Here is a 15,331-nt window from a genome sequence, read left to right on the forward strand (position 1 = left end):
GACTTTTTATATCCAATCGTTTTTATCGTTATATAAATTGTCTGTATTAGCAGTCAAGTTAGCTCAATCGATAGGTCGTTCGAATATGGTGCGAGAGGTTGCGGGTTCGTACCCTGGTGGTATAGTTTAATCAAACTTGAGTTAGCTTGAAAATCCCCTGGGGTCCATTTCACTAAACTTTACGAAGCTTCGTAAGTCTCGAAATCATTCGTAACTTACGACGAGTCGTATTTCACTAAACTTACTTACGAACGGTACCCTTCGTAAGTAATATGGATTTACTACAGGAACCCTTCGTAAAGTTACAGGCTGAGTCAAAAAGAAGTAAACTCATGTTTGAGGGGCTGTAACTCAAGATCTGCAAGGAATCTGCTACAAATAAAAATACCACTGGAAAGAGCAAATTCTACATGTCTAAATAAAAAGAATTGTTGCAATTGCTCACAGCAAACTAAAGTTATACTTATTTGAATACAACCACCTATTTTTGTAGCTGCACACGGCTGATTGATTTTCCTCCATTTCAATTTCGACGAGTCAGCAAAGTGCTAACATGATTTATTATTGAAAAGACAACTTTTGCTTTTAATTAATATTCAACAAAGTCCATGACGGTACTATAGTTTGTAGGGATACCAATTCAAGTCTTTACGAACGATCCGGCAGAAGCTTGATTGGGGAATGTTGGGTAAAGGATTGAGCTGATCTTTGGTCTTGCTGTAACGCATGTTTAACTCTAGCAATGTTCATTTGTGATCTAGCAGTTCGTGGTCTGCCTGAAGCTTCCGGCTGTCTGTTACTTAGTGTCCCATGCACATTGAGCTTGTTCACATTCTTATATACTGCTCCCTTACATGAAACCCGGTTAGCTGTAGGAAATTGGAGACAAAAAAAAAACAAAACGCTGAACTTCAGTGGGACTCTTAGTTTCATGATACTTCGTCATGTTCGTCGACAGAAACGTGCGCTCCCGTGCGGTAAATTGTGGTGCCATGTTGTCATTGATAGGCTGATCTATACGGTAAAAATTCGGTTAAATAAATCTATTAAGTTTGCTGGTAGACGGAGTGGTAGACAATATTTTAATATTGTCTACCACTCAAATCTACCAACAAATACTACAATCAACGTTTTTGACTATGACCGGTTGGCATCATCTGAATGACACATATTATGTTCATGCGAGCTAATGGTAGCCATTGTAGATGCTAGGTAGCGTTTAGTCGAAGCTATAGAAGTCAAGATCATATCCTGACTTCTATAGCTTCGACTAAACTAATACCGACTTTATGTATGAAAGGTGTATTGCCAGTCCGGAGAATAGAAGACGTGGATCCAAGATCATACACAGAGACGAGGGGGCACTTCTTTAGTCCTTAGTCATGTATTATATGATCCTCTTCTGACTTTATACACTCATTTGACAGTCAGGATCCGTCCAACCTGACTGTCAATGCCATGACGCCGATTAACCTGCGTAGCATCGCGTGAGGAAGACGTGATTTTACGCGATCGGCCGGCCAGTGCGATAGGTGCTTCTGCCGATCAAACTACGTAGTATCGCGCGACGAAAGCGTGATTTTACGCGATCGGTAGGGCAGTGCGACAGGTGCTTCTGCTTCAGTGCCGATCAACCGGCGTAGCATCGCGTGACGAAGGCGTGATTTTAAACGATCGGCCGGCCAGTGCGTTAGGTACTTGTGCTTTTGCCGATCAACCTGCGTAGTTTCGCTTGACGAAAGCATTATTTTACGCGGTCGGTAGGCCAGTGCGTAGGAGCTTCTGCTTCTGCTTCTATATAGGTGCTTCTTCATCGCAGTTTTTTAATCGGCTAGGCCGTTGATTTTGTTAATCGACTGACACCAGCACATGCGCCCCACCCTCTAATCCACACTCGAATTCCCAAGATATAATATTGCATTGACACTCACACACGTCTTGCAATTTCACAAATGCTTGTGAAACGCAATATGAAAAATAACGGTTGTATAATAGATACTTTTATTAGTATTACAATGTTTTTTCACACCAGCAATAATCTGATTATGACACATTTTATTTGATTTACTGATTTAATTGCATAATCTTACATAATAATTATGTAAATCTAAAATTTCATAAAATTACAGTTTTTCTTAACCACAAATTTCGCAAGAATACATATTCTGCTTTGACATTTTTCAATATGACATTGGGACTATAATAATTTATTCTGTTAGAGAATATTATTGATATTTATTTTAGTTTACCTGCTGCCAGCCGTAGTCTCCTGCATGCCAGTCGTTTCCAGAAAATAATTGGACCGTAAGCATTGTATACTCTCCGCTGATGAGACCCGTGTGGTATGCGTGAATCATTAGCTTTCGTACTTGCTCACCACGTGTTATGATAACGATAACTGAAAATAAAAATAGAGAATAAAAACATATTTTGAATCACAGCGACTGAACCGGAAGTACTAAGATGGAATGCGCACAACATAATGTAATCTAATAGTCCGATTTCCCCTTTCTTCTTTGCAGTGGCGGCGCCAGGAAATTGGACAATTTTAAAATCATGACCATTTTAATTCTTTGGTTTGTGTTTTCTCCTAAAATTCATGCAATTTCTCGAATACAACATATTACTGAGATTGCACTCTGCAAGTGAAATGAAACGTTTATATATTTTTACATGATATGAAATATTCACCAAAAAAATCAGGATGTGTTATTTTTTTTATATCACTTATCACTTTTTTTTTTAATTTTAGAAAATCAATCTTGGAAAGTCATTTCCTGCCCTTGAATACCCCGAGGGATACCTGACCCTGAGTTTCCTGGTAGCTTAGTGACAACCCCAATAGCATACACTTTGTAGACTATGAACAGCCCTTTTCAGATTCTAATTTGGATATTCTGATATTCAAAACAACATTAGGGTGTTTATCATAAACGAGTTTCAACATGAAATCTTCAGATGTCACGTTTTGTTTTGTGAAGGAGATCGAAGATATAAGTAGGTATTAATAAAGACTTCGTTTTATATACATACAAAGGGAACATAATAATGCTCGTATTGTAAGCAAGAATCGTATTCTTGTTCTTTATTAAGAGATGTTGCGACTTACAAACGCCGTGATCGTACGCCCGTCTATAGTATTCAAAATCCCTCTCCTTAGTCTCGTATGATTGAGTGCGGTCGCGTATGGAAGATTCTGTACGTACGAAATGAACGCGCGAACAACGTAGAATACTTACAAAATTTGTCCGTTTTACAATATATTAAAGGCAGTCAAGGATATTGAACATTCGAAGAAAGATCTAACTATTAACTATGATCCATTACCATTATAATAAAGCAGCAGTGAGCCGTGAAAATTTAGGATTCATTCATACGTGCGATGTACAGATTGTCCATTGAAATGATCGGCCGTGACGTTGAAATTGACGTTTTTGTACGGCGTCACGAGATTCATGCAACGCACTAATTTCCCTACGAAAAAGTATCATTGTGAAAATAAAGTCAAGATATATGATGTAGTGGTCCTTAAGGTGGCACGCAGGATCACTCAAAGTGGGACATTTTAGCATTGTTTTGTATTGTATCTTACAATAAGTACATAAAAATAGACGAGTCAAAAATGAAACACCAATGTTTTTGCTTGCTAGTGACTCTAAACACCCCGCTGAACAAAACAAAAAGGACAAAAAAAGGACACAGGGGAAATGTTAATTTCCATATTTCCAAAATAGCCGCTATTGCTGCCCCCCTTTCTTTGGCTTGCCCAACAATTCCCACTGACACATTTTATCATCAACAGGGCACCAGATAATTGCACAAGCTCTAAAGTATTTTACAAGAAGGCCAATATATTGATCACCTGCAACGTTTATAAACATGAATTGCAATACATATAAATACTGTACTTACTTCTGCTATTAATGGCTGCACTATCAAGAGCTTCCTCCATACTTCCATAATCTGAGATAGGAACATCATGAATGTACACTTCCTTAGATGTTAAAATGTTGCGAATTGCAGATGATACCAAGCGGAAAGTCGGCCAGTTATCCCAAACGATAGAGCATCGCCTCCACCCGTATCGCTGAAATATCTCATACATAAATGTCCCAAGTGTTCCTAATTTGTACGCAGTCCTTGTCAAAGTTTTAAACCGGATTTTGTTATCCAGATCTGACGATGTCGACACACCTGACACAAGAGGTACATTCAAATAAGCGGATAAGTCTGCGACACCAATTGTTGGAAAGCTACAAGGCGGCCCAATGAAAGCAATTACGCTATTTTGAAAGTACAATTCAGATGATATACCTGGTGCAATCATATGATTTGGACTACACAACAATCCTGTGTTTCGATAACAACTTGTCAGGGTAAAATTTACGTATTTGCTTTCGGTGATACGTTGCTTGATTGTCTCCAAAGCGATATCAACACCTGGTTTAACACGCGATGTGGTGAATATGTATCGTTCACCTTCTGGTAGTAAGATACCAATATTGACAATTGTGCGAGCAGCTACATTTGAATAAGCGCTAAGGGACAAGATAATTACTACCGTAAGATGTATCCACATCTTGCTATATGGAGTTTTATTAGGAAATGATGTTTGACTTCAGGTTCACACGTGGGTATTGTTTAATTTAGTTCTGCCGTTGAAGCTAGCGACGCATTCGCAGGATATTCAGCTTATTTCCATTAGTCTGATAATATTTTTATTTTTATTCAAAAGATTCTCAATAAAAACAATACAGTGGATAGTTAAACGAACATATTTATCATCGGTAAAGATATATTATTGCATATAAAGTTAATTGCAGAGATTTTAAAATGGTTCATAATGTTGTTACGTAAAGACGTAAAAAACCACGCCTACTGTAGGCAAACCGCATCAAATAATGTTTTTTATTATAATATATTCGAATTTATATAAGGTTTAAACCAAAATTATCTCCAGATATAGTTACTTTAACCCTAACCGCCTAGGGGCTTTTTGGCGACGGGAAGGGAAAGAAGGAAAGAATAAAGAGAGAAAAGAAGGAAAGAAGTTGTTTGCTCTGGGTGGGATGCCAATCACTCGGTCGGCGACACTTTGCCACGGGTCTTGGGCTTCGCTGGCCAGCGAAACCGTGCCTATATATCACTTAGGGCGATTGCGTCATCACACCACGTGGGATGCATGCACGAACAGCGCATACCGTAAACGTTCGCCTAATGGCGCTATGGGCTCCATTGACATAACTGGAATTTTAGACAAATTAAAAGTGCCCTCCCATAAAAATCCCACCAGCAAATAAGGGCACGTACCCTTATTGTTTATTTGTGATTCTTAGAGGGGGAGCTTTCTATTTTGTACATGAACTTTACCCCAAGGCAAAGGAGCCTAGGTGCGCCAATAGGCGAACGTTTACGGTATATCAAGTAGTATTTTGTAGTATTCAGGAGGGTTAGGGTTAAGGAAGCCTATACTGAGTTTCGATAGTGGTAACCTAACCCTAACCGCCGAGGGGCTTTTTGGCGACGGAAAGGGAAAGAAGGAAAGAATAAAGAAAGAAAAGTAGGAAAGAAGTTGTTTGCTCTGGGTGGGATGCCAAGCACTCGGTCGACGACACTTTGCCACGGGTCTTGGGCTTCGCTGGCCACCGAAACCTTGCCTATATATCACTTAGGGCGATTGCGTCATCACACCACGTGGACGAACAGCGCATATATCAAGTAGTATTTTGTAGTATTCAGGAGGGTTAGGGTTAAGGTAACGGAGCAGTGTATAATTCAAAATAAAGATGGATTAGACAGAGCATCATTTTTTTCCCGACAACTACCTCTTCTCATTAGGGAAATGGTCAAATATGGCGAGGTCAAAACAAAGTACATTCTTCCTGTGCGTTAATGTGGTGTGCGCGGGAGCTTCGTCCGCGTTTGCATAATCTATGTCTACTCGCGATTTAAGTTGCGCTGGTTTTTGAGCTTGAAATTAGTCGCATGTCGACATGTGCTAGTCAATTCAGATATTTTGTTAAAGGATGCTATTTTTGGCAGATAATGTAGAATTTTTTTCATGGAACACAGATTACATCGTTGTCTTATATTTGAGTATGGTTTCAATACGTCTCAACCTAAATCTGAGAAAGTTACTTTTGAGCGTTGTTTTCACCAGCACTGTTTCTATGCCCAAATTGAACATGTTCTAGATAATCCATAGCGTGAGTGAAAAGTGCTTCTTCTCTTTCGCTTAGAAATACCGATCGTCAGGCAATTTCTGTGAATTTCTACAAATTACGTCTCAACCTAAATCTGAAATCTGGAGGAGTATAATAAAAAGAAAATGACGTTTGAACGTTGTTTTCATCACTGTTTTTTGCCCGAACGTATCAGCATGCAGGTCGGTCGTTGTGTGGCCCACTGAGATCAATGATTTTTCTGGGCTGAGATTTTCCATAGCGATAGACAAAAAAATATGCTTCTGTTTCGTGCGCAATATCGCCTCGTCATACGATTTTCTGCGAATTTCTAGAAAACATATCTTAACCTAAATCTGAAATCTGGAGGGACACTTAAGTGGAAAACAGATTATTTGCATACCGGGGGTGACACTCCTTATGACCATCATCATTCATATTTGGGTCCTTTTCATATCTCGAAATGCCAAGAAGGTACGGACCCCCTAAGGTGTGAAATGAAAGAGAGCAAAGCCCCCCCCATCCCATTCGGCTGAAGCCACATGGTCCAGCTATGGTGCGGTAACCGCTCTTGTTTTCTCATAAACTTATTTTGCATTGTCCTGCACGTACGCCACTACGTGTTGCGACTGACGATTTATATGATGGCGCTATTATATATATCTTTTTCACATACACTATTATTATGGCTGCATTATTAAACTGACAATCAGAGTATTAAAACACCTGTTTATTTAAACTTTGATACGGTAGCTGTAATAATCATTCATGGCGTAGTCATTAAACCATAAGGTGTTTTAAATAATATATCAATATTAATTATTTCCACATTGTGAGTATCAAAGACAACCATGAACGATATATTGTGGCAGATATTATGGTATTTTGTTTCCACTTTTTGTTTTTTTTTATCGCAATTTAAATAATTTAAACAATTTCGCGCATGAGTATGTATGATGAGATTTTATAGACATCGCTATGTATTCGCTGATGCTATAAGTGATGAATATTGACACAGTTTAATTGTGAAGTATTTTTCCTAAATAGTCTAATACCTAGTGTTCAAGGTAAAACAAATCAGATTAAATTATTGTATTTATGTCTCGCTTGGTGGGGAAAATCTACATGGCCAACTCCGAGTTTACTCGTGCTAACAATTTTTCCTAATAAATGATTCAAAATTGGGTAGCTGCAAATTGTGATACTTGTCTGGTCATTTGATCCCTTGTAACATCAATTTGGTCATTTAGTGGCGCCCATTTTGAAATTATATATTTTAATTTGGCTGACGGGTTTTTCCTAGCAAGGAACATACGTATACTGCGCCAAGAAAGTATCCTTACACTTGGAAAAATAATCACAATTTCAAAACTGAACCATATTGGCGTAAATTTGTTTTGGTAATAGATGTACTTTATAATCCTACACGTTGAATCCAATATGACCTCAACAAGTAAAGTTACAAGCAATTGAATAGACGAAGGTCCAGTTTTAAAAGTGACAAATTGGCCTATAGAAGGCGCAAAAAGATTCCAACAAGCGCAACAAAGACACTACACAGTTTCTTCAATGACACTTTATTTAAAGCAGTATTTATTTCAGTTTTTGCTTCTCTGTACTTTTCATAATTTGCATTTTATTTGTCAGCTCTTTTGTTTCAGTTTTCTTTTATTCCTTTTGTTTTAAATTAAAGGCACACACAAATTAGCCATGTACCACTCTCAAATCAAATGTTAAGTCCGTGGAGTTTTGAATAGGTCAGCGTGTCACTTTTAAAACTGGATCTTCGTCTAAACAAATGCGTGTAACTTTGCTTCTTGAAGTCACATTGGATTCAATGGGGTGTCAAAATGTGCCGGATTAGATAGTGCATCTATTAAAAAATTAAATTTACCCCAATATGGTTCAGTTTTGAAATTGTAATTATTTTTCCAAGTGTAAGGATACTTTCTTGGAGCCGTATATAAGGAGTGCATGTGCCAATGTTGTTGCTTATATGACCTTGGGCTCGACTGTGATTCTAATCTGCAGATTTTGAATAGATCGCCCTGAACTACAACGTTCACGCGGTACCTATGAATTGAATCATAGATGTCAAAGAAATGCTAATCACTCGCACTTGTAAGATTAGTAGCTTCAATCGATGATTGCAGACATACAGAGGTGACAAGTGCAACCTGCTTGTAGTGCAGGACGATCTATTCAAAAATTCTGAAGTTTGGCTATAGATAAATAATCGACCGGAAATCGGGGATCATAAAAACGTCAACAGATTTCAAAATAGCAATTATATATATTGCAGCCCACGAAGTCTAGCCGTGATCTTGAAATGACCTTGAAATTTTTATCATGTTTTTCTTTCACTTAATTGACATTAGTAGATAATTAATATGATATTTATTTCAAAATTATGCTCGTAAATAACTACAAATACCACTACAAATGCCCCATTGTTATAAATTACCCATCTTAAGAGCACCGACCAGATGGTTCATGATTCAACTCAATTCAGGTACTTTTGCTACACAAAGACACGAACTTGGCTCAAGCTGTTTTAGGACTACTTTACACAATTGGCCACATCTTTGCTTGTAGATGCCTATTTTTATTGAAAGCTTATGTAGTAACTTACGACCAAGTATAATTTAATACAATCAATAAGTAACATATTTGCCTGATATTATTTTTACAAACTAGGAATCCACAAAGTGTGGATGGGGTGTAAAGGGCTGGAAATATTTTTTTGCAGGCCGAGAGGGTTGGGGAAAGCCATTTTTGGCACTCCATATGGAAATTTGACCCGGTTAGGAGCTCATAAGACATTCCTAGATATAATAGATGCAACTACCCTATAATTCGAGTTGAGTTAGAGTCATAACATAATCAACTTGAGTTGCCATATCAAGCTGATTAATTGTGCTTGTGCATAAGACAATGTAAGAGTCGTATATTGTTTAGAAGTTAGAACGCGGAATCGGATTCCTCCGGTTCAAATGGTGAATTAAGGTTACACTGTGTTGAAATCCAATTTCAAGAGTTGTCATTTTGGACGCAGATTGAAAAATATGTACCTAAAAGTCTGTATTTCTCAAGTACATAAAGTATACATTTTCAGGAAGGAAATGATGCAAGATATCCGACTAGCATAACAGATTTCTTCAAAAATGAACAGTGTTTGAGAAAATCTCGACAATTGATTTTACTTTACCGACTCGAGGAAGTTATACGGACTAGAAAGTGCTTTTCAAAATAATTTTAGTTAACCATCTTTTGTCCAAAGTATCCGAAATCACCTAGTATGTTATGTTTACAGTTACCACGGTTACTAAGTTTGCTTGGCTTGTGCACGGAGACAAAATAGACTTTTAACATCGCGTATTGATATAGAATGACGTGTATGTAGTTGGGGAAAGCACTTACGCTAGTTGCGCGTTGCGTAATGCGTGACTGGCGCTCGCTTATGTGAATGTACTCGGCCGTAAGTTGGGACTTAATTGACCCTCGCAATAACAAGAACCGAATAATGTTCACCAATAAGGCCTATAGCCGAAACACCTAAGCCATAGATCGGGCCAATGACCATGATGACAAAGACATAGACATATCTACAGTATCCCACACTCTGTTGGACAGAGTTAGTTTGTGCATAACATGTATATTGTTTGTTTGTCTACCCAGGTTGGTCCCTGAGGAACACATGCTAATCCATGGGAAATCCATGGCCCATTCCAAGCTCATCATGATGCAGTCATGTCTACAGTAGAATTCAATTCGACCTTTGCAGGACTTAAACCCCATTAAAAGCTATTAAACCAAGATAACACTGATTGAAAGCAGCTCAACTGATTAATTCATATCTTCTCTGGTTAAAAACACACATCATATGTTTCTGCTTTTACACGTACAATGGAGCAATGGCTGGGATTATAGTTTCAGTTGAGTGAACGATTATAAAGCGAGCGCTAGAGAACAATTCTGTGTGGGCTTTTGTTTACGAAATGAGACAAAACTCTGCTTATTGTTAACCAGCGTTCTTGAAAATGAGAAACATGGTGGTTTGCAGACTTAACACGGTTTGGAAATAATTTCTTCATATTTTTTGGTGTTATCTGTCGTTTACATATCATTCCTAAAACACCAAAGTACGAATATTTCCAAACATCTAAATTAGCTAAAAATTTAGGACATGTTACAAAACTATATTGTCTAGAATTTTAGAAGAGTACTTTTAATATTGGCCGGTTATTTTTCACACAGCGACGTTAACTAGGCAATGTACTATTACCTATAACATTAACTAAAACACCAAAGTACGAATATTTCCAAACATCTAAATTAGCTAAAAATTTAGGACATGTTACAGAACTATATTTTCTAGAACTTTAGAAGAGTACTTTTAATATTGGCCGGTTATTTTTCACACAGCGACGTTAACTAGGCATATCCCCATTCTTTTAACGTAGGCTATTTGTAGAGGTCACGCGTCAATGGGAAAGAGCACTGTGTATTATGTATAGGAAAACGGACAGTAACTGCAGTATGTACAATAATATGCACAAGCCTGGATATCCACTGTAGGCTAATACGATGCATGCTGGCCCAGATAGCTTTGATAAGCATAGCAAGAAAAGGAAGAAAATAGCAAGGAAAAGGAAAAAGGAGAGAAGGCCACTCCAAAACACATACAATTTTACTCTTAGCACGTAGCCCTTACTTGAGAAAAGAAATTATGTCTTCTCTGTGCATTAAGGATACTTGGCCACTAATGTCATTCTGAGGCGTGTTTGAAAAATGACACAGTGCCGTAAGTAAAAATAAATTAAAACAATACTTCGCCCCAGTCTTCGAACCACACTGTAAGGCACTAAAAATGAATGCTAGAGAGTGACAGGTGACGATGGCTATATAATGGAATGCGGTTTTTTTTAAATCTTGTGAAAAGGATGGAAACGAAAGATTTGAAGAAACCGATTCTGACAATTTGTATTTACAAACAAAAATAATATAAAGCTACATACAACGCACCAACATTTCTCTCATTGGGATATTTAATTGCTGAGAAAACTTGATTTTAGAGAACAAGTTTATACGTCTATTATACGTTTTTTATACGTTTCTTTAAAATGTCGAGTTGAGTCGAATTGTTATCACCAGCCTGATTATCATGACCTCACCTGTTTCCACGAATCATCGCCAAGATACCACTTGTTGTCAAACAGTGGCACTGATAAGAAGGCGTACTCTCCGTTGATATAACCGGCGCTATAGGCATGGATCATTATTTCTCGTATCAGCTCTCCACGAGCACAAAGTATTATAACTGAAATTGAATAAATAAATAAATAAATAAATAAATAAATAAATAAATAAATAAATAAATAAATAAATAAATAAATATAAAGTTTCGTTTCTTCTTTCATTAAAAGAGTGCTCGATCCTGTGAAGGAGAGCGTGTACATTAAATTAAAAGAAACAAATGTATCAAATAAATAAATAAATAAATAAATAAATAAATAAATAAATAAATAAATAAATAAATAAATAAATAAATAAATAAATAAATAAATAATAAATATATATTATTAACTTGATACATTAATAACAAATAAAAAAGACAAATCACAACTTTACTTTATGACTAGAACTATAATTGGCCCCTTATTAGTATTAGTATTTTATTGAGGAATTTCAGGATATAATATATACTTTTATTGGACTAAAAAAAGTGCTTCTAATTGAAATTTAATTATAATCATCTTAGTAGAGAGATTGCGATGTTCCAAACGTCTTGCGCGATACGTGTGTTCAGTGAAACGAAGTGTATTTTGATTTTGCTTTTTGATTTGTGACATTAGGCCCAGCTATAATTGCTTAGAAGCGTCTCAGTAGAGAGATTGCGATATTTCATACGGTACGTGCATTCATACGGGAGTTAATACGTGCGTTCATACCACTAGTCTCGATTTTTCGTCAAAAAGGAGCACAAGCCGGCTGGGACAAAGATCAACCCTTGTGCGGATTAAATCTGGTAACAGGAGGGCGAAAAACCTCAAGATATTTAGCGGTCTAGGGCTTATGCAAAGGTCGCATTTTGATTTTGGCGGGAATTTTAGATATAATACGACCTCAATCCGTCACAAGCGCGTGATTTTGAATAGTTAGACGTGAATCGCAACCTCTCTTAGTTATTCCGTACTAGTACCTGAAACATGTTATCAATTTCAATTTTAGCAAATTCCACTTAATATACAAGGAAAACCTTACATTAAAGCTATTTAAAAAACAACTCACAGCAGCATACAATATAATATATTAGCGACCGCAAATAAGATTATTCTTTGGTAATGCAACTCACTGCTCACTTTTCTAAAGGCTGTTCTAACAAAAATACAATAAAGAAACGATTTTAATCCAGAATATCTATGCTGAATAATGAAAATATACTTTACAATACTCGTAATTTGTATTTTGAAATAAAATGCTGTTCTTGCTGATGTTGCGGTAAATGCTTTTCCCCGATTTGTTTCTTATACCTCATTTGTTTTGCTTTTTAATGGTAGATTCGGTATTGCTGGTCGAAGCAGCCGAAAAAAAAATCGAAACTAACACTTTGATATTTTGCAAAAGTTCATTCTACAAATCATATACTTTAAAAACTTATTGTTGTTAATGAGTTAGGTAAGTTTTACAAAAGTCTTGTTGCTCTCTTTACAGCATAACTCAAGAACCACAGGACCTACAAAAGTATATCTGTGATATTTCGGGAAAATACCTTTAAATCATACAGGGTGTATCAAAATGATTGGTACCCATTGGCCAAGACTGCTACATCAAAATGCAGCATAACATCCAACTAATTTGTAGATTTATGTAATGAAAGGTCGGTCATTAACCTATAGATTATTGTAGCCATTTCAAGAGGATCTAATGTTGAATGTGATTATTTGGAAGAAGCAGACGTTTCATAAGACGATAAACATGATGGGTACGAATCATTTTGATACATCCTGTATTCTTCTCAGAATTACCAACACAATATGAAGCTATTTAACTGAAAGGGTTCGGCCGTCTTTGAGATCGCATCTCCTACTTGATTTGCACAGAATACATTATGCCCGGGCATAAAGAGTTAACATTACATTTCACCTGGAGAGAATTGATCAAAAATTGAATTCCCTCCTGAGGTTCGTCCCAGCAAACACAGAAACGTTTTAAAAACGTTTTAAATAAGTTATATTTTGGCTTTTGGTTTAGGTAAAACGTTTTAATAACATTAAAATGTCGGGTTATATAAAGGTCATGATAACGTTTTAAAACGTTTTCTATGAAAACTACACTACAACAATATTTTTAAATGTTTAAAAAATGTTATTGTAAACTATTTTTGCAAACATTTTTGCCAAATATTTTGTCAATACTTAAATAACATTATGTTAAAATATTTGAACTCAGCAAACACAGAAATGTTCTTAAAATGTTTTTTCAAAACCTTTTAATAACATTTAAATGTCGGGTTATATAAAGGTCATAAAAACGTTTTTAAAACGTTATTAAAAATATTTTGGGCAAACATTTTTCGCAAAATATTTTTTCAACCCCAAAATAACATTCTGTTTAGAATGTTTTGTATCAAGTTTTCAAGAATGTTTTTGGAATGTTATTAAAACTTTTTATACCCTTTATATAACCCGACATTTAAACGTTTTCTGTAAAACATTGTTATTTGCTGAGCAGTAGATTATCAAAAAATGTTTTTTAAGGTTATGAAAACGATTTATACTCTTAATATACCCTTTATATAACCCGACATTTAAACGTTTTCTGACAACCTTTTTAACCTTTTGCGAATGATGTCGAAAACGTTTTGTGTTTGCTGGGGTATCTGTCAATGAGCTGACCAGATCACAAGGATGTCATTATAGCTAGAGGCAGTATAAACACAAATGGGTCAATGAGTTACATAGAAATTACCTTGTATGGTATTAGTTCCCAGGAAGTGAGTTTTGCCTGAGGAAATTTGTGGTTAAATGTCGATCCCTCAATACAAGAGTTATTACCGTCGATTTGGTTGAAAAAAGAGGTGAGACATGATCATCTCTCTCCAGGTAACAAAACGTAATGAAAATGATTTATTACTACAATAGTAACGTGATCAAAATTTTATTTGTGGGTACATGTAATAGTGTGGCATGATATTGACGGATCTCGGAATGTCTCTTTAAAATACAAAAAAGTATAAATATTTGACGATGCATGTTTGGTGTTTTAGGAAAAGTTACTTACTTTGTCCATGCGTTGCAGCATCTTCTAACGCCGCCTTCAAGTCAGCAAACAGCGATATTTGTACGTCATGAATGTAAATGTTCTGCGCTAAAAGTTTGGCTCGAATTGCACTGGATGCTATCCTCCACGTTCCAACTTTGTCGTCCCACACAAGCGAACATCGTTTCCATCCAAATTTGTTGAACACACGTTCAACAAACACACCAAGCGTTCCAAACTTAAAAGCCGTTCTTGTAAATGTTTTGTATTGTCTTTTGTTATCTAAATCGGATGATGTTGACAGCCCCGAAACGATGGGTAGATTCCAAAATGCGGCCAAATCTGCCACTGATTTCGTGGCAAAACTACATAGAGGACCAACAAAAGCAACCACTCCATGTTCGTAATAGAGCTGCGTTGACAGCCCGCCAGCTTTCATATTGGTAGGGCTACAAGCAGGTCCGGAATCTCTGTAGATTGCGAACATAGTAAAATTCAGATATATGCCATTATTTACGCGATTGTTTGTTGTTTCAAGTGCAATATCGATAGCTGGTTGAATACGAGATTTATGAAATATTAAATTTGCCGCAATTGGCAGAAACAATCCTAATTTGATTTGTAAAAATGAGTTTACAGATGTACAGCACAATAGATAGACCACTACAGTAGTAAACGCATATCCATATGTATTAGCAACCATGGTTAAAAATAACTGAACAAAAACTTCATTATGATCCCACTTGCTTTAAATTATTATTCACTGCTGCCTTTATTAAAGTAAATATCACTAGAGATTTTAAAACGTTGTGGGCGGCAAATTCAGGTTTAACCCGCATGCAACAAATAGTGAGACGGTCGACAGACATTGACCATCCCTTGTCCAC

At 36.5% G+C, this 15,331-nt stretch overlaps 1 protein-coding gene across 1 annotated transcript in view; it reads right to left on the reverse strand.

Moving 5' to 3' along the window:
• The window catches only part of LOC140142396 (atrial natriuretic peptide receptor 1-like), a 94,969-nt gene extending 80,073 nt beyond the window's left edge, over positions 1 to 14,896 (reverse strand). The window contains exons 1-4 of the mRNA XM_072164366.1: positions 14,466 to 14,896; positions 11,357 to 11,502; positions 3,913 to 4,579; positions 2,250 to 2,398 (exon numbers count right to left, since the gene is read on the reverse strand). Coding sequence (XP_072020467.1) covers positions 2,250 to 2,398; positions 3,913 to 4,579; positions 11,357 to 11,502; positions 14,466 to 14,883 — 1,380 coding nt within the window. The 5' untranslated portion in view covers positions 14,884 to 14,896. The remainder of the gene's footprint in view (positions 1 to 2,249; positions 2,399 to 3,912; positions 4,580 to 11,356; positions 11,503 to 14,465) is intronic.
• Between the last annotated feature and the right edge of the window lie 435 nt (positions 14,897 to 15,331).

This window comes from Amphiura filiformis, chromosome 20, assembly GCF_039555335.1.
Source record: "Amphiura filiformis chromosome 20, Afil_fr2py, whole genome shotgun sequence".
In the NCBI taxonomy this organism is placed as follows: domain Eukaryota; kingdom Metazoa; phylum Echinodermata; class Ophiuroidea; order Amphilepidida; family Amphiuridae; genus Amphiura; species Amphiura filiformis.